Source organism: Chaetura pelagica, unplaced genomic scaffold, assembly GCF_000747805.2.
Source record: "Chaetura pelagica isolate M959 unplaced genomic scaffold, ChaPel_1.0 scaffold55, whole genome shotgun sequence".
NCBI classification, from domain to species: Eukaryota; Metazoa; Chordata; class Aves; order Apodiformes; family Apodidae; genus Chaetura; species Chaetura pelagica.
This window is the reverse complement of record NW_009953571.1, coordinates 2,650,185-2,676,742: the sequence shown is the minus strand read 5'-3', so window position 1 is coordinate 2,676,742 and position 26,558 is coordinate 2,650,185. Positions and strand designations below refer to the sequence as shown.

Sequence of the window (26,558 nt, the reverse complement as noted above, 5' to 3'; positions counted from 1 at the left end):
GTTACGCGCCCGCCTGCCGTCGGTTCCTGCCGCTGCTGCCCTGTGCCCGGCCCCTGCCCCTCGCTGCCCGGGATGTTGGCAACGGTCTGGAATCACAGTGAAGAGCAACAGCAACAAAATTCCGATATGAGAGCCATGTGTGTTTTGATTTCGGGGCGTTGCTGAGGTGCTGGTACCTAAAACAAAACCGGGGTTGTTTTGTCTGCAAAAATCGTTTCTAGATCCAGGCTGAATGTCATGAGCAGTATCTAAGTTCAGGTTGTTCTGTCATTTCTGCCTTTTCTTTTTCATCTTGTTACTTGCTTTTCTGTCATCTTGTTGGACTGTTCCTCCTGCTGCATTTACAGTGCAATGGCTCTGTTACAGTGCCTCTATGTTCCACTATACATATATGTGGTGTTTAACTTCAGACCTACCATAAATAAACTCTGCAGGTACCTGAACCTGCAGCTGCCTGGCTTCTGCCAGAGCTACTGAGAGGCAGCAGCTGAGGGCTACCAGGCCTGAGACTGCTTGAAGAGATGTTTAAGTCAGGGATAAGAATCACTCCTCTTTTTTCTGTAGCTTTCTGTATTCCCTGCCCTAATCTTGAGAACTGTCTTTTTCTCTCTAGCTACTGTCAGACCAAAAAATGAAGTAGAACAGAAACAGCTGTGTGCTTTTGGGGAGTACGTGGCTGAGATTCTGCCCAAGTATATCCAGCAAGTACAGGTAGGTGCTGCTCAAGAAATTGCTCCTGGAGGGGGAACAGGACCCAGTGAACACGCTGCTTGTTTGTTAGCTATTTTCAGAAGTTGCTCAGGAGAAGAAAGATTGTCAGAATTCCATGAAAGTTACTGCTATTATTGAGCCCCTTTCTCTGATGTCATTATGTGTCTACTGTACTCTGTGTAGGTATCCATCTTGCTGGATTCAGCATAACATTCAGTCCTGTGAGTGTTTGTACTCATGCCCTTTCCACTGTTTTCATCAGGTGACCTGTTTCAATGAGCTAGAACTTCTCATCCATCCAGATGGGATCGTTCCAGTTTTGACCTTCCTTCGAGATCACACTAATGCCCAGTTCAAATCCTTGGCTGACTTGACTGCTGTTGATGTCCCATCCCGGCAGTACCGCTTTGAGGTAAGAGCTGCTTGCAGGTGCAGGGCTTGGAGAGCTTCACAGATGCTGCGGGTGCTGTTGCAGCTCTGACCACACTTTTGCTTTCTGACAGCAAAAGGAAAATCCAAGCACACAGCTTGCAGCCACTCTCTGGGCTGAGTATAGCTTTTAGTATTGGTATTAGTTTTTATTATTATTTTAATAAATCTGCTTCCATTTCAACCCATGGGTCTCTTTTCCTTTTCCCAATTCTCCTTCTGGGGTGGGGAGGGGTCACTGGGTGATGGAACAGCTGTCTGAATGAAGACAACTTCTAAAGATGAAAGTGCTAAGCTATTGGAACCTCAGCTGCAACCATGTCTTTTAGTGCCAAGCTCTGAAGTCCTGAATGTGATTCTGCTGATACAGAATATTTAAAATAATCTTGATGTGCCTTTGCTTAGTGAGACACTGTGCTGCAGAGGGGTCTGGAAACACTGTACAGGACGAGTGACTTTTTTTATCCTGCTTCAGATTGTTTACAATCTCCTGTCTCTGCGGTTCAACAGTCGGATCCGTGTGAAGACATACACGGATGAGCTGACACCTGTTGACTCAGCAGTGTCTGTGCACAAGGCAGCAAACTGGTATGAAAGAGAGGTGAGTGCCAGTGTACCTGGGAGCAGAATCTTTGTGGAGAGGGGCTGCGTTTTCCTAATTAAACTGGTTCTCGGAAGGCCCTGGAGAAGAAAGAGAAAAGTGTTTCCCTGGCTGCCTTTTCAGAATAGGAGATAAAAGGGTGTTTGATTTCCTTTGGAATTAGTTGCTACATAAATTTGTCTGGCACTGCACAAAGCCAGACATGGAACTGAGATATTATGGACATAATACATGAATGTTTTTTTCTTTGTTTTTGTATTTTTCAAGTCTAATACAACTTACTTGGCTCCCTTTCATTTAGGTTTGGGACATGTATGGTGTTTTCTTTGCCAACCACCCTGATCTAAGGCGAATCCTCACAGACTATGGGTTTGAGGGCCATCCTTTCAGGAAGGACTTTCCACTCTCTGGATATGTGGAGGTAGGAGATATGCTCATGTCTAAAGTTACCAAATATCTCCAATACTCTTACCTGAGTTTCAGTACAGAAATGTGACTGCTTTGCAATCCTTTTTTTGAAAGACATTAAGGAGGTTTCACTTGTCTGTATCCCAGAGGAGTTGTATAGATCTCCTGCATAGAAATTTGAAGTCATCACAAAGTAGTGTCAGTAGTAAGGCAGCCTAAGGCCAGAGACATTGAGGAAATTTAATCACCAAAGACACTTGTCAGAGAAATTGCTTCTGCTTTTAACATTCTTCTGAAAGATTAAACTTTCCACTGCAGAACGGGAGGCTCCCAGAAGAATGAAGGACTGAACTGATCTTAGTGCAGTTGGCACTCCACTTTCTGAAGTTTTGTAGGCCCAGATTATGAAACCCGAGTTGAACTGACCATTGGCATTTTCCAGACGTCTGTGTGTCAAACCACAAGTGAAATGAGTGTGTTTGGTATCTTACTTAGTTCCCAAATGACTGCCTTGCAGAAGCAGCCATATTTTGTGCACTTGTAAGACTGAGCTGAGTCTCAGGAGAAAACAGTGGGGTTCTGCAGCAACAGAGTTTTAAGAAAACTAGAAATCCTAGTGAGGACTGGGTGGTATCTCCTGAACTATGGTTTGGGGGTCTGGACTGGCACAGTGAGTAGAAGTCAGGCCAATGAGAAGTGTCTGATACTCATCTACACTTCACCCCAGTTGTCTTTTTGTCCCATGTTCCGAGTGTTAGCTAAGAAGGACAATTAAAACCCAACAAACTGCCACGTTGCAAAGATTCATGAGAGAGTCTCCAGCTACACCAGGTGGACAAGCTGCCATGTTTCTGTGACTCTGGAGAAATTCCTTTGTCATATGACAAACTAAATGTGTTATTCCATGTGAACTTCATACAGGCTGCAAGTTGAGCACCCTGTATTCAGGGTGGTTACTCAAAACACCCGAGGTACGTGATAGCAAAGAGGAAGGTTTTCCTAGAGTCCAGAGATCTTGGTGGCATCTGAAGGAAGGGCTCTTGTTGAATGAGAACTGAAGTTGTGGTGGAGGCCTGTGGCCTACTCGTGGCATAAGCAGGATTGCCTGCGCCAGGGGGTGCTGTGGGTCATTGCTGGGTACAGCTAACAGCAGAGATGCTGTGGGAACTGTGTGGAAGTGACTGGCCTGTGTTCTTTGCACTCTTGTAGGTGCGGTATGATGATGAAGTGAAACGGGTGGTGGCAGAGCCTGTGGAGCTAGCTCAGGAATTTCGCAAGTTTGATCTCAATAGTCCTTGGGAAGCATTTCCTGCCTATCGTGCAGCTCCAGAACCCCTGAAAATAGAGGCAGGAGCCAAGAAAGAAGATGCAAAATAGCAACAGAATGGAGCTGATGCATGGCACCATCCTTTCTGTTCTAACATAGTATTTATAATAATAAAAATTCATATGAGATTCCTGCCTGTTGTTGTCACATGAATAATGTTTTCTAACTAGATGAAAAGTCCAGGGTGAGGGGTGCTAATTTAGCATCCTGATAATCCAATTGGTAGGTGCTTACCTGCTGCTTTGAGATTTAGGACTCTGGGTTTGTCTTTTTGGTTAGCAAATTGAATGGAGTCCAGGCATTCCCTGTGGCTAAGATGCTTTTGTATACCCTGCTGCTGCTAGTTGTCCCTCAGGCACAAACCCTAACCTGAGGACTCCCTAGGAGACTGGACTGAAGCAGCTGTGGAGCTTAAGCAATGGGACAGCAGTATCTCAGCTCCAAGATGGGTTTTGGGAATACCATAATAATGTGGCAAACAGGCAAAGTTCTTGTAAATGGTTCTATAAATGGTTCTGGTACAGTTCTTAGGACCACACAAGATGTACCTGTATCCAGACTAAGACAATTGTTGAAATTTCTGCATTGTTTCCTTAGGGATTAGGTGAGTGCCTATTCTCCTGGCAGAACGAGTTGCAGGTAACATTCATGTGCCACTTCCACATGCTGGCTTTTTCTTCCCAATCAAGCTGTCTTTACTTTCTCCAGAATCTTCAGACTGTGCTTTTTCTACAGGCAATAATAATACCTCCCTTCCCTTGTCCCATAAACAAGAGTCTGTGCCTTTTTGTCACTGTGCCATTTATTTTGAGCTGTATTATATAATAGCATTATAATTATTTTTGCTTTTGTGGAAAATCTTAGCTCTCTCCAAAAAAGAAAAAACAACTGTCATTTCTGTTCAGCCACCACCTGTTTGAATGGGATGACATTACAGCAGTCATCAATTAATAATGTGCCTTGTCCTTAGTCCAGAAAATGTGTAATGCAGTTCTGCATCAGAAAACTGACTGACCTTAAAGATCTTAAAACTTGTACCAGAGATTTCATAAACTAATTCACAAGCTGTTTGTAAGGATTCCTTGAATCACTACTTAAGCTTTTTAAGTTAATAAGGGCACTAATTAAAAAGAGGGTTGGGGGGGTTAGAGAATGGAATGGAGGAAGAGGACAATTAATTAAATCAAGAAAGAAAAGGGACAGGTACTCGTTGTGACTAGAATTTGATCTATTTGCAAGAGTAAAGAGGTGAAGTGTATGGTAAGAATCAGGTTTCGTGTTTGTTTGTTTTTTTCTTCAACAGCTTTGTCAGCATGGGCTTATGTTTTAGTTATTTTTTACTTTTTAATTTGTTTCAGGCTGCTGTGTCTGGCAGTGTTCGGGATGTGACTCAGAATAGTGTTCTCTAGTTAAAATTAATGGCATTTGTCACTCACCTTAGAAGTTACTGCTCTTTTATGGGAAGGAGAAGGGAATACAAATCAGCAGAACTTCGGAGTTTTATACAATTCTCAGCTCCACTTTGGATCTGCCATCAATTGAGTTGATTAAATAGGAAGTGTCCTTCCTACAACATGTTCCACAGCTGGCTCTGTGGTTTTCTATTGTGGTAGCTCTTTGCATGTCAATGCCTATTGCACAACACAAGTTTTGGCACCACTTCTGTTACCGTGAAAATGATTTTAAAAGCACATTTCTGCCACCCCTGCTTATTCCAGAGGAAGACCATGAAGTTGATCAGAGATCTGGAACACCTCCTCTGAAGACAGGCTGAGAGAGCTGGGATTGTTCAGCCTGGAGAAGGTCCTGAGGAGACATAGCAGCCCCAGTACCTGAAGGGGCTACAGGGAAGCTGGAGAGAGACTTTTTACAAGGGTGTGTAGTGATGGGACAAGGGGGAATGGCTTCAAACTAGAAGAGGGGAGATATAGATCAGACGAGGAAAAAATTCTTTAGTGTGTGGGTGGTGAGACACTGGCACAGGTTGCCCAGGGAAGTTGTGAAAGCCCCGTTCCTGAAAGTATCTAGGGCAGGTTGGATGGAGCTTTGGGCAACCTGATCTAGTGGGAAGTGTCCCTGCCCATGAAGGGGGGATTGGAACTAGATGGTATTTATGGTCCAGTCCAACCCAAACTGTTCTATGATGCTCCCTCCCCCATCCCAGGTTGCTTGAGGCACTGTGCTAAGATTCACAGCATATGTACCAGAAAAAATGTGTATTTTCCAGTACAGTAAGTTGGAAAAGTGATGGTAGCAGGAACAAAAGAAAAACTACCATTTAAACATAATGTTTGTGAAAAGGGAGAATTTGATTGATGTAACATCAAGAGAAGTTAGACACGATGCCCCATCAAGTTAGACAAAATGCAGGGTTTGCTGAAGAATGGGTGTCCTGGAGTCAAAGTAGCCAGCCCTGTGGGGACAGGCATTGGCTCCAGCTGGTATTTAATGTGTGGAATTGTTGCTAATGCACCCACATCTCTTCTCATTAGGGAAACCTGGGAGCATAAGAAGAGTGCAATTTACTCACCCAGCCGCATTATCCCGGGGCACCAGAGTTTACCCAGCCTCCCAAAGTGCTGTCAGTATTGACACGCTACCTCCTCCACTGCTCCTGAGCCCCAGGGTCCATCCTTACCCATAGGACCTGCTCTCTCTGACTTCCTTGTGGCTGGTGCACAAGGCTGTAGTCAGCTTGGTCAAGCACACAGCTGTCTTCCAAATCCTGTGTTTCTTCCTGGTCTACACTGCCAGCTTCCATGAGGCTTGTTTGCCTGGATTGGATTTCCCAGCTGTAGGAGGGTGTTGGATGAGATGCAAGTCAGATGTAACTGACTTACAGACACAGTGTTTAAAAGAGAAATTCTCTGGTACTGCAGAGACAAATAGACTTCTAGTGATGACTCACAGTCACCATGTTGAGCCTCCCCAGCTGAGTAGGTTCTGCTGTTGTTTTCCAGAACTCCAGCATTTCTCCCTACAGCTGGGCGAGCAGACTCTCCTCCCTGAGAATGTGGCTGTTGATGGTGTCAGGGTATTCACCTGCATCATGGCCACACTGTCTGTAGAGGCCCTTATGATTGGTCTCCAGTTAAAATCCAGATGGGGATTTCAGCTGGGCCTTGCACTTCTGCAGAACAGAGCTTGTGGGACTGCTGTAGGACAGGCTGGATGACAGCATGCCACGTCTCATCCATCACACCACCTCCCAATACATCTTCAAGTTGTGTGAGGCCTGAGTGGGTTCCTTTTATGCAGTAGGTCCAGTGGAATGAGGCCCTCCCTGTCACTGTTACACAGCCCATTACTCCTTCAAGCAAGGAATGCAGCTCTAAAACTGAAAGAGAAAGATGAGGAAAGCATTTGTGTAAGGACTAGCAGCACCATACCTGGAAAATACCAGTATAACGGTGAAGGTCCCAGCTGATTGCAGACAGTGCTTCCCTCAAACTGTTCTTCTTTGGCTTCTGTGACTCAAACCTGACCTTCCTTGGGAGTCATGTATGTCCTTTTACTTCTCCTCTTTCCTTAGTCTTCCTCTTCCCATCTGCCTTCCCTAACCACCTCCCAGACAGGCCCAGGCTGGAACCTGTGGTCTGCTCAGGTTTAGGGCAAGATGCTTGAAGCAATAGATTTCTCCAGTTCTGTAAGTAGAGTTACTCTTCTGTGAAGATGCTGTCTATCTCTCTGCAGTCCCATCTCAAAGAAACCTCCTGAAGAAGCTCTTCTGGTGCTGTATTAACCACACCTTGCACCTTCTGCCACTGCTTTGGACTATATGTGTCTCTAAGAACAGCCTGTGTAGGTCCCCTGTGGCAAGATGCATGTCCCAGCATACAGATGTCATCTGTAATGGGACAAGGAAGCAGCAGAGAACTGCTGTGTTGAGAGGACAGGTGGCTTCAGCTGTGCAACCACCACTCTGGGTATGTTTACAATTGAAAAATCAAATGAGGTAACAAAGTAAGAGGTTTGTACAAATAACGTAACGATGGATGTTGGTGCTAAATAAGGCAAGAAACACGAGGATTTAGGGCCTTCAGGAGTTTGTAATGTGAGAACCAGAGGAATTCTTCGCAGCTGATGCTGCTACTTTGATTGTGACAAACTGAGGTCAGAATGGCTGCAACCTCACCGCTCTTTTGCCTTACTAGTTTCTCACTCCATTGCCTTACTTTCCCCATGACTGGCAAAGCTTCAGCCATTGGGAGCAAGTTTTGCATCAGCATCCAACCAGCTCCTGCAGTTTTTTGTCCCTCATATTCTGTTTCCTATCTTCTTTCTTCAGGAGGCCATGGTGGAAAGCATGAAACCAGGCAAGGTGCCTCTGCCAAAACCTGGCTGGATGTGATGTTTTGAAGCTTCTCCTGCACCGGGCAGTGTGGCCAGGGGGGCTGCAGAGGGCTAGGGCTGTGCACACTCTGCTGTGAATATCTAGCAAGGACAAAACCCCTCAGGGGGAGCAGGTGCACCCCTAACCTTGCAGTCACACGTGTGGGGGCTACGTGCAGCTGTCAGAGAGTCCAGCTTGTTTCTGTGCCCCACATAACTACTGCTGCTTTACAAACAGCTAAGGCATGTGTTTATCACCCTGCAATTACCTTTCTGTACAGGATAGTGAGGCAATTCTACAAAACCCCCCAGCTCAAGGCAGCATCTGCCACTGATGCTTCTCCCCTGCCTGCCAGTGTATCAATCACCTAAGCACAACCTCTGAGCCTCCTCTCTTCTCCCTCCCACCAGCTTGGGTGTCCTCCTCTAGGCACTTCAGCTGCAAGCAGTTCCTAGGAAAGATTCCCTGTGACAAGGTCGTATATGGTCCAAATCCCAGATTCCTCCTTATGTCACATGCTGCATGCTAAGGGGAAGCTATTTCATGGCCCATTATATGTAGGTCTTTTGCATAGCAACTTCTAGACAAACTCATGTGGATCGTAGGGCACTCTGGCACAAAACACACATCGATTTCACTGCACAGCATCTGCCACTTGAATAGTGTGTGATTGAGTTCAACCAAAGATGTCTCACCTCAGAAGAAAGGGATGCAACTAAAACTTAAGGAGCAGAAAATGAAAACTGAGAGAAGCATAGTCCACCTTGAAGATTGCCAAGGCCATGACAGAAACACAGGTTCTGTTCTGATTCAAACTGAGAGTAAAAATGGCTCTGGATATTGAGAGCCCCTCCTCCCTTGATAAATCTTTGGGACTCCTCAATCTTGTGCTGCTTTTTCATTGCTGGTGTGAGTCAACATGTTGCCACGTACAACTGCAGATCCCAAAAGTTTCAGAAGACTTGCTGTTTTTACAGAACCGTCAAGGTTGGAAAGGACCTCTGAGATCACTGAGTCCAACCATCAATGCACAAAAAACCCAACAACCAAACACAAACAACCACATACACTGCACCAAAAAACACCCACAACCCCTCCCCCCTCACAACCTTGGCCACTAGAGCGTGCCCTGCAGTGCCACATTTCTTGAATACCTCCAAGGATGGTGACTCACACTTTCACTCTGACAATTCACTAACTGGAACATCATCCCTACCCTCACCCTGTCTGGTGACAACAGGCACTACAAACTGACACCCTGCAATTTGCTGAGAAAGGTATGTGTTTCAGCTCCACTTTATCACTTTCCTAGGCAGATTTCTTTCTGCAAAGACCACCTTTAGCCTGAGGGAGATGGTAGTATTACTTCTTATTATTTATGTGTATAATCATGCCATTCAAGAACCTGTTGGAGAACCCAAGATAATGCTGTGCCATAGGGAGTAGAAATAGAGAAAACCTTGACTGGAGATTGGGCACTAATAATACTGCAAAGATGTGTGGAGTACAGATATTTGCTGTGAAAGGAATCAGGTGAGGTTTTGTCTAATTCACAGCATCTAAGGCGGACCATGCTCATCGTAACCCAAAAGTTTTGTTACAGGAGAGGAAAATCAAGTGCTAAAGCCTGGCTGGCCCTGCCCCTTGCTGTTTGCCAGGTCAGTATGTGGAGTTCTCCCTCTGGAAGGTTTGATACAGAATGGAACGAATGACATCTCTTGTATATTTTGGCTGCCACTGCCCTTCCACGAGTTTGCACAGACTGATGGCCTTATCTGTTTGTCATATTGTGAGATTGTTTGCAGATATTCAGACTCAGAGAAAAGGAAACTGGAAACAAAACCAAGGAGCTGAGCAGAAGTGCCACAGAGATATGACAGAGGCACCGTGTGGAGGCTGAAAGGACCAAGGGGTCCCCCCTTCTTCAGAGGCAATTGTGTAGTGAAATCTCTTTCAAGTAATAACTTCATATAATAAATCACAGCAGGAGAACAGTCTTTGGAAAAGGAGCTTAAACAATGCTGCCAAAAACTTCACAACTATGTCTTCCAAGTTTCCAAAGTATGATGGAAAATATCCTTTGGGGTCAGCAAGTTGAACTGCAAGCCCTTCCCAGCACTGCAACCAAGAAACACAGGATGATGGATCTGTCCCAACAGAGGCTGCTGGGATCAGAAGCAGCACAGGGAGACATCACAGCAAAGGACACTGTCCACCGAGGGGGTGGCAGCTGCTGCTGGGGAGAGCTGCCATGGCCCACGTGCAGCTCAATGTGTGGCTGATCCTGTGCATTTTGGCTGGATCCCAGAGGCTGACAGGTAGGAATTGCACCTGTTCGTGATGCGTTTCTTGGCTTGGCAAATGTTCACGCTACACCAGGGGCATTTGCCTGCTTCTTCAGCTGTGGTCAAGTGCTTCAGCTAGCTGTGCTGAGACAGGATGGAGCTGGGGTCCCAGCTGGGGCTGCTCAGTGGAGGAGGTACTTGTACCTCCTTGCAGGATGAAGACCCAGTGCTTTCTTTGGTGGCAGGGGAGGATTTTCTTAGGTCTTCAGCTGAAAAAGCCTGCTCCTGCAATCATGTTTGTGGATTTCTAGATTCTTTTCTGGAAAAAAAACCACCTTGTTGGAATAATAAAGTAAATAAGGGACCATTTTCCCATCTCCAAAACCATTTGTATTGTTATTTCAATACATTATTTGTTATGCTTTGTTTAATTTTTGTTTTCCTCTACTTGAAAATCTAATACTGCATGAATTTGTAAGCCAGTTACTGATAAGAGCATCTTGGCAGCTATTCAACAAATTAACTGACTTTGCAGCCAGTCAGATGTTTCTCAGTAGAAGGTCTGTGAACCTAGCAGATCAGTTAGCAGAGAGAAGACTAGCGAAGAAATAATGCAGTATCTTTACCTGAGCTAAAAGCCTTGCTGGCACATCCTTGGAGGAGTAGGAAAGAGCAGCTACATCTCTGCTCACATTCCAAAGCCACAGCTGGTTTGGATCAGGGAGCCTGCAGCTGTGCAGAGAAACAAACCTCCTCAGCCTAGGGGGTAGCAGTGCACTTCTTTAGGCAGCTCATACATCTCCTTGAAAAGCTTTCATGAAGAATGGAATTTTAGAAACTGGGTTTAGTAGTAGTCATTACACACATACAGTACTAAATAATGTTTCTTCTTTCTATAAGCACCTGCTGACCTGGAGTGCTCAATACAAATTCCCCCTCTTTTTTATATAAAAAAAGCCTTCGTCCATATAAAAACAAAATAAAATAATGTGTCAGAGAGCTTACTGTTTTATATGAGCTTTTTCCATTTCATGTTTCTTGACCTGAAGGATGAGTCTGTAAGGAGTAGAAGAGGGTCCTGGCTACATGACTATGCTGATTGACACAGAGAAGGGACAGGATGCAGCCTCCCTCCCACAGTCCTGGACTGAGGGTACTTGAGACTCCTTTTTTTCACAAAAAAAAGAAATAATAAGGGCAAAATAAATGCATAAAGTTAAAGCACTAGAGATATTAGTAAATTAAGATGGAAGTATTTTTAGGATTAATGTGACTCTCAAATTAATAAACTCCCGTTCCTCCATTTTTCTCAGTTTAAATGATGTTGGGTGGCCCAGCAGGGAATTAGCTGGGCAGGAAAAGAGCCATAATGGATCTGATCAGGTTTCTTTTATACTCACACTGTGCCCCCCACCAGCAGCAGATGCTCAGGGAGGATGTATAAAACCAGGATAAGCATCAGGCTATGTTTACACCAGAGGGTCAAGGATCCTCCCAGCACCCTCCTTCCATTGTGCAGCATTACTTTCTCCAGCAAAAACTGCCAAGAAACCAAAACACATCGGTTCAAAACCCACCCATACTGGGCACGAAGAGCTTCCTTGCTGACTGCCAAAGCAAGTGCTTCTGCTGCTCTGTGCTTCAGCTCTGCTGGCAGGATGAAGGACCGTCATATCCAAAACTTAAACTTGCGTCTCCTAACTACTCTGCTTCTCTTGAAAAGCTTGTTTTGCTCATCAAAATCCCATGGTCAACATCTGTCATCTTTGGCAAACTATCAGCAGCAGCTCAGAAATGCTGAGGGCGTTATTGACAAACAAATGGCAAAAATGCATGAGATGGGCTGTGGTCTTGCCTTACCAGGCTCTGCCTGGTTTCTTCCAGATGAACATCCTCACGGCAGAGATGGTGCCAGAGCCAACGCACCCCATCGTGGCCCAGAGGACGCCAACATCATGTTAGAGGTGTCCCGGGGCATTTACCTGCCTGCCTATCAAACCTCACACATTCTGCTTTTTCTCATCCCTGCTGGATTTTGGGAACACCTGGAAAAAGCCTTGGCGATGAAGGCCTTTTGTTTGTGCTCCCTCCCACTGTGAGGTGCAGCCAAAGGGAGCTCTAAACCCCCTCCATGGCACCTCACAGCTCTGGGGTGGGACAAGGGACCCCCCTCAGCCAGGGTGGATGTGCCAGGGAGCTGCTGTGGGTGGGACTGTGTGGGGAGAGGCAGAACAGGAGTTCTGGGACAAGTCCCAAGGGCAAACTGAAGCATGGGGCTGGTCAGAAACAGGGTGTGGTTCTGGCAGACAATGACATGGAGTGGGACTGGGAGGGACATGGGCAGCGAGTCAAGAAGGAGACGCCTCTCGGTCCAGCCTGAGATTTGTCAGAGTTGCGGGTGGCTTTACAGCTCAGATATAACTGGTGGAGGGTTTGTGCTGGGTTTCCTGTGCACATGCTGCTCTTGTCTTCCAGATGCTCTGGGGAGGGCTGAATATTCAGGCCAATGGGACAATGTGGCTTCGGGATGAAGAGCTGGCCTCCCTGCGCCCAGCACGGCGGCTCATGCAGCTCTTAGAGCATGAAGTTCCTAAAACACCAACAGAGATTGAGCAGCATCTGAGATACTATTCACTGACCAATACCCCTTTGCCTGTAACCGAATTTGACCGTCTCCTTTTCACCAGTGTTTACTGTGCCTACCAGGTTCGTTCCATGCAGGGTCTGGATAAAAATCTCTGGATTCGTTTTTTCTCTCAGCTGGTTGATGAAATGTTTCGTGATCTGTGCAAGGGGCTCTGCCCAGCAAATACCACCCTACTCCTGGCTTCTGGGCCCTGGAAGGAGAAGCCTTCACATTTAGCATCCCTGAAGCATGTCTATCATTCCAACCTGGCCAGGACCAAGAGAGACACTTGATAAGGGAAACTACCACAGGAAAGGACACTTTAGCTGCATCCTTGGTTATTTTGAATGCTTTCTGGATTATTCAGGACTTTGTACAAATAGCATTTATTTTTAAATGAAGCAGAACAAAACTATAAGGTGCATTTCACTTTTTTTTTTTTCTTTTTTCTTTTTTTTCCTATTTATTTTTTAAACTGAGCTGTGCTGAAGAAGGCAGTGCTATTTAGATGTGTTATCAGTTATGATCACTGATGCTTACTGGGGAGATGCCCTTGAAGGTTTTTTTCCAGGATGTTACACTGGTGTCCTAGCTGACTTAATTTGACATAATTCAGTTCAACCTCTTTATATTCACCCTGTGTTTTCAGTCAACTACATTATCTTTTCTCCTGTCTAGTAACAAGCTAAACAGATGCATGATATAGACAAAACTATAAGGTGCATTTCACTTTTTTTTTTTTCCTGTTGTCTTTTATTACTATTTATTTTTTAAACTGAGCTGTGCTGAAGAAGGCAGTGCTATTTAGATGTGTTATCAGTTATGATCACTGATGCTTACTGGGGAGATGCCCTTGAAGGTTTTTTTCCAGGATGTTACACTGGTGTCCTAGCTGACTTAATTTGACATAATTCAGTTCAACCTCTTTATATTCACCCTGTGTTTTCAGTCAACTACATTATCTTTTCTCCTGTCTAGTAACAAGCTAAACAGATGCATGATATAGGTCACATATTTAATTTCAGCTTTCCACTCACGTGGCATCACATTTTATATGACCATATCCCATCTCATGTATTCATTTTTATTTAAAAAGTAACCTGAAAATGCACGTATCCTATGAGGCTTTCTAGTATTTGCATATCATATTTACACATGGACATAGCTTTGTGTCAGTTATCAGTTTGGAATACACTTCCTTAAATCTCATTTAATTCCTGAGGATTGTGACCTAGTTATTTCTTCTGCAGATTTTACCTCTTCCATGAAGTTATTTTGCACAGCTATGGCACTTTACAAGCCAAACATAACAAATACACAACCTAAAATCAGAAGCAAAATCAGAAATATAGTTATTTTATAGAAAGAGATCATTTAACTTTTCTGTGTTTTACACATTGGAGTGTGGAACTAAATAAATGCAATTATCTACTTGGGAGGGTTTTGCTTTGACTTTTTTGTTTGTCTGTCTCTACTGGTTGTTCTTCTGCCATTATAGGTACATTAATCTTGAACATTCATTGTGTGCACTGGAATAGTGAAATCCATAATTCCCTATCAATATACTCTTAATTTTCCATGCTCAGTAAAGGAGGCATGTGTGACATTCAAAGTGGGCACTGCAAGCTTTTGACCTAGTTAATTTTTTTCTAAGCCATTGTTGCCCAACAGATGGAGAGGAGAAATGGTGAGGCAGGGATAGGAAGCCTGAAGGCAAGATGCCACAGAGAATGGTTTTTGAGGTCAGGTTAGGGCTGTGACAGAAGGTAGATTTACACAGTTCATAAAGCAGGTTGGTTGGTGCTTGGTTTTATTTATTTATTTATTTATTTACTCAAAGGATGTAGGAATTATGATCAGCATTTTATCTGAATAATAACTTCTAGTAAACTGGTGTCCCACCTAATGTTCTTCTATTCTTATACTGGTTTTTTTTTATATACCTCCAGTGTTTACCCTTCATCATTTTCCAAAATATGCCCCCAGGTTTTAATATCTAGGATATGGATGGAGTGACAGAAGCAGGGAGTGGCTGCAGGTAAGTACAGTTTGAGCAAAGATGAGCTTTGATGATGCATCAAAGGCTGAGCTGGGGTGACACTAGTGCATGAAAATACTGTCTTGCTGGAAAATATATAGTCTGAGTTACATGAATGCCTGGATAAGGGCTGAGGGGATTGACTCGACGACTCAGATGTGCAAATACACTCTTTGGAATGCAGGATTTTGTTAGAATCAGTTTAAGTTTGGTATCTGTTGAGCAATTAGAAATTAAACCCAAGTGATGTTCCAAAGTTTTGTGCATGCTCAGGATGATGCACATTTGCAGTTTCTGTATTTTGGGAGACAACCCACAGCTGAGCTACACTGAAACAGCACCAATCGCACTTTGATGACGCCTCCAGCCTCTTGCTTTCCCACTACCCACTTTTGTGTGTCACGCCGTCAGTGCTGCCTGTCCTGCAGGAACACACCAGTGCCCTCTACAGCCACACCAGTTTCTCACCAGCAGCACTGCGGCTCGGTGGAACACGCTGCTTAAGAAAGCACAGGAACACAGATCACTTAATGGTACCTTTGGTCCCACCTGCACTACGTTACCTGCACAGCATGTGGCAGGTCAGCCACAGCCTGGTATTCAAGGAGCTGATTTCTGGAGAACCTAATGCCCTTGCAGTCAGCACTGCCTTTGCATGGCATGATACTACTCAGACATTATGAGTCTGCCCCTGACCCAAGCATTCAGAAATTTTAAAACACATTTTTATTCTTCCTACTTATTTTGCTTCTGGTCTTTCAGAGAAGGGTCCATTCATTGATCTGAACACTCATTCTTTACTGAAAAGGCTAGAAGGCTACTTTTTTGTTTGTTTGTTTCTAAATGTGTTATTTTCATCACACATAAACTGAGATTCTTGAACACAGCTTTTTTACTTCAGCAACTTCAGATTAAGAAAAGCATTCAAATACTGTGAAATGTGCAGTAAAATCATGAGAGGTACCAGCACTACACACACATGAATGATAAAAAAGAGTGTACACAGGCAGACTGGCTCACATACTGCAGCTCATTTGATCATCCTGCTTCTTTCTCTCCTGAACTGGTACCTCAGCCAGTGACACACACACAGTAACAACAAGTAACAACAAATTCCAGTCTGAGAAAGTTTTACATCTTTTATATTTTTATTACATTAATTTTCTTTACATTTATTCCCTCCCCAGATATGCAAGGAAAGTCACCACATCCTTTGCTTTCAGGATGCTGAGGATCTGCAGTAACATTACTGCACTGGTTCTCTGATCCCCAACATCTCACTACACTGCCCCACCCATGCCCCAAAACTACCTCATGCTTTATGCTTAAATCAAACACCAACACAGGACACACACAGCCTGTAAAGGCCTTTCTAGGATGAATGCAGACACAGCAGTGGCCCTGCAGACAGGGGATAAGCGTGCAACATAAGGACAGCACTGGACACCTGATAGCATGCTCAAAGTAGAGGAAGATATCTGATAGAGAGGAGCTATATTCAAGTTCATGGCATCTTGGCTTTTCTTATGCTCCTTTCACATTGATTTAATTATTTGACCCTTGGGGTGAGCTGCCACCTGGAAGCTGCTTTGTCTGAGCCTCTGGATAGATCAGGAAGCCCGTGAAGGTGATGTACTTGCCATGGTTGCTATAGGCACCATAGCCATCATGCTGATGGCTGTAAAGCCAGACAGTGTCCCCATATTGCAGAGGCAGCATGATACTCTGGCTCTGCATCTCCCGCCTCTTGGAGTGGTTGTCATCATAGATCATGGCCTGCACCTCGTTGTGGTTCTTCATTAGTTTCACTGACATAGTCTTAAAGGGCATTTTGCCAATGGTGAAGGAGAAATAGTATGCACCAGGTATACGGCATGAGAAGATGCCAGTGGAGGAATTGAAATCTTTTCCAATGTTCACAAACTCTGTGTCAAACGTGATTGGCTCATGCTGGGTTTGCTTGTCATCTGTCCCCAGGAGACTTTGTGAACGGGCAACAGAAAACGCAGAGCGAGGGTCTTGTTCCCTCTTTGGTTGATCAGATAACACGTGTCGTTGTGAAGCTTCATTCTGCTGTCTGGGAAGCTGCTGAAGAACATGATGATGTGGCCCGAGCTCTTGAGAGCTAAGAGCATTCTGGAAGAAAGCAGAAGTGTCTGGATAGATTAGGTAGCCATTGAAAGTTGTATAGGGACCCACGTTGCTGTAAAGAGCGTATTTGGGGTCTCCATGTAAACGCAGCCAAACGGTGTCGCCGTAGTCCAGCTGCAGCATGGCACTCTGGCTGGCTACCTTGCGTTCCTTGCGGTGATGCTCATCGTACACAATCACTTGCACCTCATTCTTGTTTCTCATCAGCATGACAGACAAGTTTTTCTTTGGGTATTTTCCAACAGTGAAGGAGAAGTAGTAGGCTCCAGGGATCCGACAGCGGAACAATCCCGTCTTGGGATCGAAGTCATTGCCAATATTCACATACACTTTGTCAAAGGTAATGACCATCTCAGAGCTTCCTTCCATGCTGCTGGTTCTGGCCACAGAGAAGGCAGAGCGAAACTCAGTGCTGGTGTCTGCTGGGAAGCCATCCGTGGGCAAAAAAATCATGCAGCAAAGGAAGACAAACAGGATCTGAACTTTCAGTGTCATCATTGTACCTGGAAGGAAAAAGAAGCATATTTTAGCAGGAATCACATCGATTTCCAGCTCATATTCAAATATTCTAGTTAAAACCCAAACCTGAAACTTGCTAAATAGACATGAAGGTCTATGTCCAAATATTGAGAAGTTTCCAGCACTTTCTCTGGTCAGTGTACAGGCCCACACGTCACTTCAGATCCCAGCACCATTTTGATATCTTCTTAGCAAGAGCTGGACCTGTTTTCCCCCTGCAGTCATAGGAAGAAAAAGAATCTTCTCCTTTGAAAGCCTGTCTGTCCTACAGTTTGTCTGCAAAACCCCGTGCTGCTCACGCTGCAGCAGGATGTCAGTTTGCTGGGGCTCTGCCAGAGCAAAGCCCTTTTGTAGTACCTTTATTTGTAAGACCAAGGATGAAACAAATCCCTGCACAGACCCTGTATTCTGCAACTGAGATACAGCTGGATGGTAGGGAATATAGAACATATGCTGTAGAGCTTCCCCTGTAGATGCCATTGCCTAGCACTGCACTGGCTGCTTCACAGGATGTGGAAGCTGGAAGCCAAGTTCAAGTTGGTAGACCCCATTATTCAGACAGAATTCACCATGAATCTGTGAAGAGTGGAAAGAAACTAGAAAAAGAGGGGTTGTTTAAGAGAAGGAAGACAATGGAGGAAATTAATGAAAAAAAGGAAGGAAAACAAAAGATAAATAAAAGACAAGTCTGCCAAAGTACAGAATCCCTGAGAGAGCTGAAATACCAAAACTAGGGAAACAATTCCCTATTGGGATAATAGATCAGAGGGAGACAAAAAAACCCACTTATTTGACCCTTCATAAAGAGGGATAAGTTAGGAACTAATGGGATTTTCTGCTTCTAGTTTCTGTGGTTTTTAATATTATTTTTTTTAAAATTTTTTTTGGACTGAGGCCAAAAATTGTCTCTTAGTGCCTTTAGGCTGAAAACAAAACTGCCAGTCATTCAAGTGAGAAGCTTCTCTCTCTGTCACCTCTCTTTGCTTATTAAAATATCATTCAGGCTGGGAGGCAAGTGCTTAGTTTGCAGTCTGCCCCATCTGTCACCCTAGAACTGGTGCCTTGCCAGCCCCCAAACAATGAATTCACAGATCAGCAGAACATGAGCAAAACATGCTGCTCACTGGAGGAAGGGATGAAGACAAATCCTGAATTAAAAGGATAAAGGGGTAAATATTTGAATTAACTGGGGTGACCTTGTAATAGATGTAAACCAGGAGAACTGCACATAGGCTGTGAGGTGGCAAAACATGTTACATAGAATCACTCACCAACAGGAATTCAGCTGGACCTGCACTTGCACTTTCTCACTTGAATAAAACTGAAATCTGAAATGCAGCTCTAATAGATATGAATCCAAGAATGAATTTTATTCTCACTTAATTACATGATAGTGACACATCAGCCAAGACAAAAGAAATATCCACCCATATGCTAATTTTACACCAGATAGCTTCTCTCATAAACATCTCCATATTTTCCTCCATGCCCCTGAATTCAGAGTGGTTTTCCTGACTTAGCCTGCTTCTCCTGAACACATCCATGGGTCCTCATGGGCCACTCTCTATCATCTTTGGAGGGTCATGGAGAGGTCCCTGGTGACTGGAGGAAGGCAAAAATTGCATCCATCTTCAGAAAGGACAAGTGAGACTAGCTGAGAAGCTATAGGTTGCTTGGTCACTTAGCTCTTAACTTTGTTCCCTGTGAAAATAACAGAGTATTCTTGGAACACATTTCCAGGCAAAGGACAAGACATTTAGCATACATTGATCAACTGGGGGTAGATCATGTCTAATGAAACTGATAGCCTTCTGATGAGAAGAGACCTGTGGTTGTCATCTACCTTTTAGCAGGGCTTTTTTTACAGTCTTCCAGAGCTTTCCTGTATCCAACTTGTGATGTTAGAATCCGGATAAGTGGACTCCTAGATGGGTGAAAAACTGGCTGGGTTGTCAGGCTCAAGGGCTAGTGTTTAATATTTAATTTCAAATGTCCTCTTCAATATTTTTTATCAACAACCTGGAGAAGGAGACAGAATGTCCATCATCCAGACCACGGATGACACCAAAACAGGGGATTTGTCAATACTCTTGGAGGCACAGTTGTTATTCAGAGAGACCTAGACAGGCTGGAAGAATGGACAGAAAGGAAATTCAGCAAGGATGAATATAATTTCCTGTACCTGGGATGGACTAACCCTGTGTGGCAAGTAACTGGCTGGGGAGCAGTAATGCTGGAAATGATCTAGGATCCTGGAGAAAGAGCAATAATTATACCTGAGTTAGCACTTTGCCCTTCAGGTAAGGAAGACTAACAGCACACTGGGGTACCTCCACAGAATGTAGCTAGTAACTACAGGCAGTGATTACTCCCCTTTAGTTGACAACTGAGTGACTCCAGAGAGAGCAGCCAGGACAGTTTGGGCCTGGAGCACTTGTCCTGTGAAGAGAGGCTGGGAGAACTGGGATTGTTTAGCCTGGAGAGGAGAAATCTTTGGGAGGACCTAGAAGTAGCCTTTCAGTACCTATGAGGTTACTGAGAAAACAGAGCTGGATTCATCACTGATGTCCATGGTTGGAGAATAAGAGGCAATAGTCATAAAATCCAAAGGATATAAGGAAAAATAAATTCATGCTGAGGGCGATTAAGAATGGAACAGTTTGCCCACAGAGAATGTGAAATTTTCATCTTTGGAAGTTTTCAAGACCAGACTGGATTAAGCCGTGAGCAACCTCATCTGCATTCAGAGTGGGCCTTGCTTTCAGCAGAACCTTGGACTGGAGCCCCCTTTAATCTGATTCCTGATTCTATAACTGATTTCCATAGCTACTGCCTTCTCACAGTTGAACATTAGCTCGCTACTCACCCTATCCATGATGCTCAAATGGAACTAACCACCTAATGGCAGGTCTGACAGACAGGCTATCTTTCATTCAGCAAATTAATTTAAGAAAGCATTTTCAATGGAACTATTAAGCCATAGCTAATTGCTAATTGCCACACATCTGCTTCCACGCTCTCTTTATTTTTCCTCACTTGGCCATTTAGTTTGTGAGCTCCTTAGGGCAAAGTCTCTCTCTTCCAATGCCTTTACAGCATTTGGACATTGTTACCATTTAAACAATACTTAAAGGCCCTAACATCCCACCCAGATCTAAATCCCAAACTGTCACACTGTGAGCTCAGTCTCTGGGTCAGCAGTATAATTTCTGCAGAGTGCAGAATGCTACATCTAGCATGGCAGGCTCATTGCAGCTTCCAGCTTAGATAACCAAGCCCTAAAGACAAACTTATATGTTTTTGATTCAATAGTCATCCATCATTATTCCAATGATCACCATGGTGTGGCTGCACGGAGAACCAGAATAACTGACATGGCTGCACACTCTTGAGACAAGAAATGGCAGGAGAGCATTTGGCATTTATGTTTTTAGCCACACTAACCAGCCTGGTTTTAAAGTGCTCCCTGTACTCCAGAAGTTGACTGGGAGTCATTGCAAGCATTTCACTGCAGGACAAAAAACCACAAAAAGACAAAGTGGTTTAATAAACTCTGTAGTGAACCTGACCTTTTGCTCCTTCAAATGACCACTATTCTTGTTTCTGTCCCAAAGCTAATTTCTCTGTAATAAGGTCACATTGAAAAAGGTTGGATCACTCAGTCACAGCTGCAAAGACTCTCTGCTGCTGCAGCCCCTTATTTCTCAGATCTTCCCAATAACTTCCTTGCAAGTACTTTAAATAAGGCAGTTAATTATTCCATGGTTCCATTAGCAAGTTGTTTCCTTGACAGCTCCCACTCACCACTTTCAGAACTATTTAGGTTCTTTATCTATTTAAAATAATTTAGAAAGTATCTAATAATTGCCTTTCACACTAAACTAGTCTAAGAATAGTTTGCCAATCATTAAGAAGACTCATCTCGCTACAGGGGTGCCATAAATAGAGGCAACTCACAACAGCTCTTGGACTCGAGTATTAGCATAGTAAGCCTGAAAGATAAAGCTTCAAAATTCTCTGTTACTCCCCCAGCAAATGCTTCTGGTGCCCAAGCCTGTTACTGGGATAGCTTTCTTCCATCAGGAAAGAGAGAACACCAGGGATGTGAGGCTGGCCATGGACACTGTGGTGTCAGTCTTAAGTTCATGCTATGGCATAAGTTATAAAACTGCAGAGTAAGGTGTGTTATTACATTGACATATTAATTGGGGCCCTTGGTCCCCTCTGATAGAACCATGGAAGTATGGAATGAAGCTAAGCAGACCCAAGGGCTGAACAAGATATCTCAGCAGTACCAACAGGGACAGCAGCCCACAGGGAAGAAGTCAAGAAACTAATTTTGGAATTGGAGGCACAAAACACATGATGGAGCTAAACAATTCTCAAAGGCACTAACATTAAACTAATGACCTGAAAAGAAGGGGCTAAAATGGTAGTGACTCACATAGCAGAGCAGGAGTTGCAACTCTTTTTTGAAAAGAGGCAGAATTCACAATTTGTGTGACCCAGGAAACTTCAATAGCTTTGCGCTTGCTGGAGGTGATTTTTCTGTCCTGGAATAAAATCAATCCACCAGTAGAAAGACAATTAGTTTCATTCTTCTGCTGAAATCCATGGACTTGGAAAAGGACTTTCAATAATAGAAAGGTTACCCCATTTCTGGACTTGTAGGCCAGATCCTGTGAAAACTCACAAGGGTTTCTTTTCATTGCAAAATATGAGTGAGCTAAATTCTCTGGTCCTATCTTAACCAAGAGCCCTTTAATTTCAGTGGGAGTTTTACCTGTAAGATCACTGAAGAATGAGATATGAAATAAAAGCAAAGCAATGCAGTTGGATTAACTGTAAGTAAAAGTTCATAAAATCCTGTAAGCTGCAAGAGCAAAGCTCTGCTCTTCCTAGCTCTCACTCTAGGACAGCTGGAAATTATTTGAATCAGTGACAACCTGTGTAATGAACAGCCTTCCTGGACTATGGTTCAGTGTTTTTTCTCCCTAGATACCACATACTGTCTGCTCCACTCAGTGCACAGAGATTAGGAGCATCAGATAATGATGCAAATGCATCACCTACTGCAACAGCAAGGAGAACTTAAGTGTAGCAAATCCTGAAAAGCAAAATATGTATTAAGAGTACTGTGTGGCAAAAGCAGGGATTCAGTTATGGCTTTGGCCTCTCTATGCTGCTGCTGAAAGTGGTTTTTTAAACTCTTGAAAAACCCTGAGAGGTAAAACACTGTTGGAAGCATTTGGGATGCTTTATAGGTACTGTAAGCCACATTTTGAATGACAGAATCATATAGCATTAATGTAGAATTAACCCAATTTTAAATGTTTCCTGGAGTCAAGGGAGTCCTTTTACAGCTTCTGTGAACTCAAAGATCTGTGGATATATTCATTTAGACAGACTAAGTGGTATTTCAGTAAAGAAGATGGCTGAATAAACCCTAGGTGGGAGCAGGGAGTTATTCTAACAGACTAATGCTTTAAAACATAATATATTTTTTACATTTTTTCTAAATGAACAAATTACACATATCCAACACTCCACCATACACAGTTCTCAACCAAAGAAGATTAAAAACTGTATGGGAAAGAAACACTCTAACACTGATCAGAAGTAGAATAATGGAAAACATTGTTAGAACATCTGAGTTTAAACTGTAGCTCATAAAATGTATTGAATACTGTAAAGTTATTCCGCACGTACAGTTAAACAAATTGTTGACAATCTGTCCTTGAAACCACAAAAGCAATAAATAGTGAGAAAAACATAATCACTGCTGGGAGTAAGTTCAGTGATAACCAATTTCTGTGAAAGCACAGGCCAGGGAAGACTGGAAACCACAGCTTAAGAAAGCCAGAAGTCTCTGATGCTGTACAGTGTTTAACACTGCTACTTTTAGGCATAAAACACTGAAGCCATTTCAACAGTAGGAATTTATGCATGGATCTAGCTACAGTTACAGTAATGCAAAAGTTAAACCACCTCTTCTCCCACCCCTGAACCTAATTTCCTTTTTTAGCCTGGTTTATGGGTGCATTTCTTTCTCCTAGTGTGCACAAGAGATGCTGAGCTTCTGGAATAAGGCTTTGTTGAAGCATCCCATCCCTCCAGAGGAACAGCATTGCTGCACCAGAAGGCAGATCACACTGTCATATAGGATTAACAGGGACAGTTTTGTCTTGGAATATTGAGAGCTATTTTCCTAGGTAAAAGGGAGTAACTGACACTTTGGCTGCATATACCATAAAGATCTCAGTTAAGACTGAGAGAGGGGAAGGCAGACTGGCCACTGCAAAGCTATCTCTAAAGCAACAGAAAGGCACAGAAACATCAGACAAATAGGGGGCAATTTGATTGTTTCAGGTAACTGGGCTGGAAGTCATGTAGCAGGGTGACTTTTTGACAGTCCTGTTTCATTTTTGCTCTGGCTGTGCATGTAAAACCATATGAAGCACAGGGACACTGCCAGACAGACTTTCCCAGCAACAGACCTACTGGGGAGACAGACAATTTATGAGCAAGCATGCTGAGTACAAGCAGCCCAATTCAAGCTATTACAAAGGCAAATGGAAATGTTTATTTAAAATTAACACAGCTTAGTTACAGGGCTGTTTTTATTTTAAACTTCTCAACCTGCTTAAGATATGTAAATTGTGGTAGAAGAAGCTGGTGGTAGCCTCGTGAACTGCACATTGCTGGTCTCTGTAAAAGAGCTTCTAAAAGATGCTTACAGTCTGGAAGACACAGGATGGGGGATATGGGTAATAACCAGCAAATGCAGCATAAGTTTTCTTCCTTTTACTATGCTATTATAAACTGGGGGAAAAAAAACAACAAACAAAGAAACAACACAAAACAAGCAAACAACCAAACAAAACCCCACACCAAACCATGAAGGATTAAAGGTGCTAAAGTGAAAGCGTAAACAAACACAATCATTCCATTTCATTATCTGGGCAGCTGAAATCAGCAGACAAGATCCAGTTAGTACCACAGGAATGTTAATGGTGAATGTGAAGGGGAAGGTAATGGCAGACCATGAGAGACTCTCTTAGGAGGCAATGAGAGAGAAAGTTTACAAATGTTTGCAGAAGACATTTCTGGGCTGGCAACATAAAATGTGAACCTAAGGAAGACACAGATGGGTTCATCATCACAGCCTCCTGTAATTTTTCTCATTTAGTAAGAGTTTGGGCAGGAAAAAGATGAATATTTTTCCCAAGAAATAATGAAGCATGGGGACTTCAAAGGGTTGATAAAGAATGAAAAGGCCATTTAGGCAGCCCCACTGAACTCAAGGTTGTTCTTAGGTTTTCCTGAAGTAGTTGTGTAGCTCACACCCTTAGGGACATTTTTTTCAAAAACATTTCTGCATTGTGATCAACAGATTAAAGTAAGCTGTGAGTGACAAAGGGAAAACACCAGGTGAGTAGAATGACACTAGAATCAGTACTCTGGAGTCAACCTAGATTCTAACCCTCTTATTCTTTCAGTGTTATTGTTACATACCATGGCTCATTTTTTCTACCCCATTTCCTTCCAGTGAAGGAAAGTTTAGCTCTCTACCCCACTCCTTCTATTAACAAATTAAAGTCTAGCAACAGTTTAGAGACATAAGTATAGGTAGTTATTGTTTGATATTTTTTTAAGCTACACTTCCCTCCATGCATTTAAGCAGCAGTTTCCCTCAATACAGTTGAATAAATATTTTCATCTTCCAACCATGCAGAAGAGAAGAGGAGGTTCCTATGCTGTTCTCAGAGTTGATGTCCTATTTATAAATTTTCTTTCAGTCCTTAGTTGGAACAAATGCTAATAGACATTCAAGAAAATTTCATCAGGATAAGAGTGTTACAGTTAAACACAAGCTATGCTGACTTTGTTTCCTGTTCCATTCTGCCTCTTTCATTTACATGACTTGTCCAGCAGACCTGTCAGGTATGCACCATCAGTTGGGAATAATCTCTCATGTTCTACTCTTGTCTACTCATCAAGAATGAAAACAACAGTTAATAGAAGGTCTATTTGTCCAGGAACTAACAGGAACTGTGGAACCTACCACCCATGAAGGCGAACTAAATGGGAAAGTAATTTTTACTGTCTGCACATTTCAGGAATGAAAACTTTTGTGTTATCCCTTCCTGTTGAAGACTGTTGTGCAAAGAACTGCAGAAGTATTATAAGAGATATTGGAATCTGTGGCATAGTCTCAAGATCTGTTCATTGTCCTCTCTGTAACGGTTTTATGCCCTCAGTTTCTTTTCTGCAGGTCTGTGCTCCTGTACTTTGTATCAGCCAATACATTATTTTCATTTAACAGCTATGTAAGGTCCAAAAAAAAAAAAAAAAAAGGAAAAGGAAGTTTTAGATTGTTCTTGTATGTTTTATTCTCTGTGTAACCACACCTTCTCTTTCTCTCTTGCAGTTGAGTAGGTACATAATTAATTTTTCCTGGAACTCTATGTCTGCAATAGTTGCTTCCCACCTGTTCCCTCACTCACTGGAATGCTGCCCTCCAGTCATTGCTCTAAGACCTGCCACATCACCTGCCTGGGCGAATGCTAGAGGGACTGTGCCGTTTCTTGCTGGTTGATAATCAAATCACAAGTCAGGATGAGCCTCTGGAGTCCAGTAATCATCCCCTAAGGGAATTAGTGGACCGCAGAGTGCCAGCTGGGGTTACACGCAATGACAACAAAAAGCATTTTTGTTTTCTAGTCATGTCTGAGCTCAGTGACTGCTGAGAGCTGATTTAGCAATGCAACCAAAGATATTCACAAGCTGTGTCCCCCTGTTGATTACCTACAGTTAACAGCAACTTTCAGACTGGATGAGATCCAGTTCCCTTCGCTTGCTAGATCAAGTTGTAACACACTGTTTCATCAGTGGAAACCTAATTCCTTTGGTTTTTTTATCCACCAAAGGCTGCACTTTAACATATGTGGAGAAAATGTAATGTGCTATTGACTGATATTTGCTGACAGTAGGCCTTGCAAATCCATCTGAAAAAGCTCTATCTGTGCTGGGGCATTTGCCTACAGGAATACTGCTTTCCTAGGGAGTTTTGTATCTTGTCTTGACAGGTAAGGTGAAAACATGCTGCCTTTTAACATCTGCCATCACA

General features: G+C 43.3%; 3 protein-coding genes across 3 annotated transcripts in view; 2 read left to right on the top strand and 1 right to left on the bottom strand.

Annotated features, from left to right (window-relative positions):
• Positions 1-3,605, top strand: part of NDUFS3 (NADH dehydrogenase (ubiquinone) Fe-S protein 3, 30kDa (NADH-coenzyme Q reductase)) — a 9,269-nt gene extending 5,664 nt beyond the window's left edge. The window contains exons 2-6 of the mRNA XM_009999588.1: positions 614-711; positions 974-1,123; positions 1,616-1,741; positions 2,043-2,162; positions 3,359-3,605. Coding sequence (XP_009997890.1) covers positions 614-711; positions 974-1,123; positions 1,616-1,741; positions 2,043-2,162; positions 3,359-3,526 — 662 coding nt within the window. The 3' untranslated portion in view covers positions 3,527-3,605. The remainder of the gene's footprint in view (positions 1-613; positions 712-973; positions 1,124-1,615; positions 1,742-2,042; positions 2,163-3,358) is intronic.
• Positions 3,606-10,060: 6,455 nt separating this feature from the next.
• Positions 10,061-13,013, top strand: FAM180B (family with sequence similarity 180, member B). Its single transcript, XM_009999512.1, has 3 exons — positions 10,061-10,127; positions 11,979-12,058; positions 12,570-13,013. Exons 1-3 carry the CDS (start codon positions 10,061-10,063, stop codon positions 13,011-13,013), a joined length of 591 nt encoding a protein of 196 aa, XP_009997814.1.
• Positions 13,014-15,892: 2,879 nt separating this feature from the next.
• On the bottom strand, positions 15,893-17,407 carry C1QTNF4 (C1q and tumor necrosis factor related protein 4). The gene has a single exon (XM_009999511.1). It carries the CDS (start codon positions 17,405-17,407, stop codon positions 16,304-16,306), a length of 1,104 nt encoding a protein of 367 aa, XP_009997813.1. The 3' UTR covers positions 15,893-16,303.
• Positions 17,408-26,558: the final 9,151 nt, after the last annotated feature.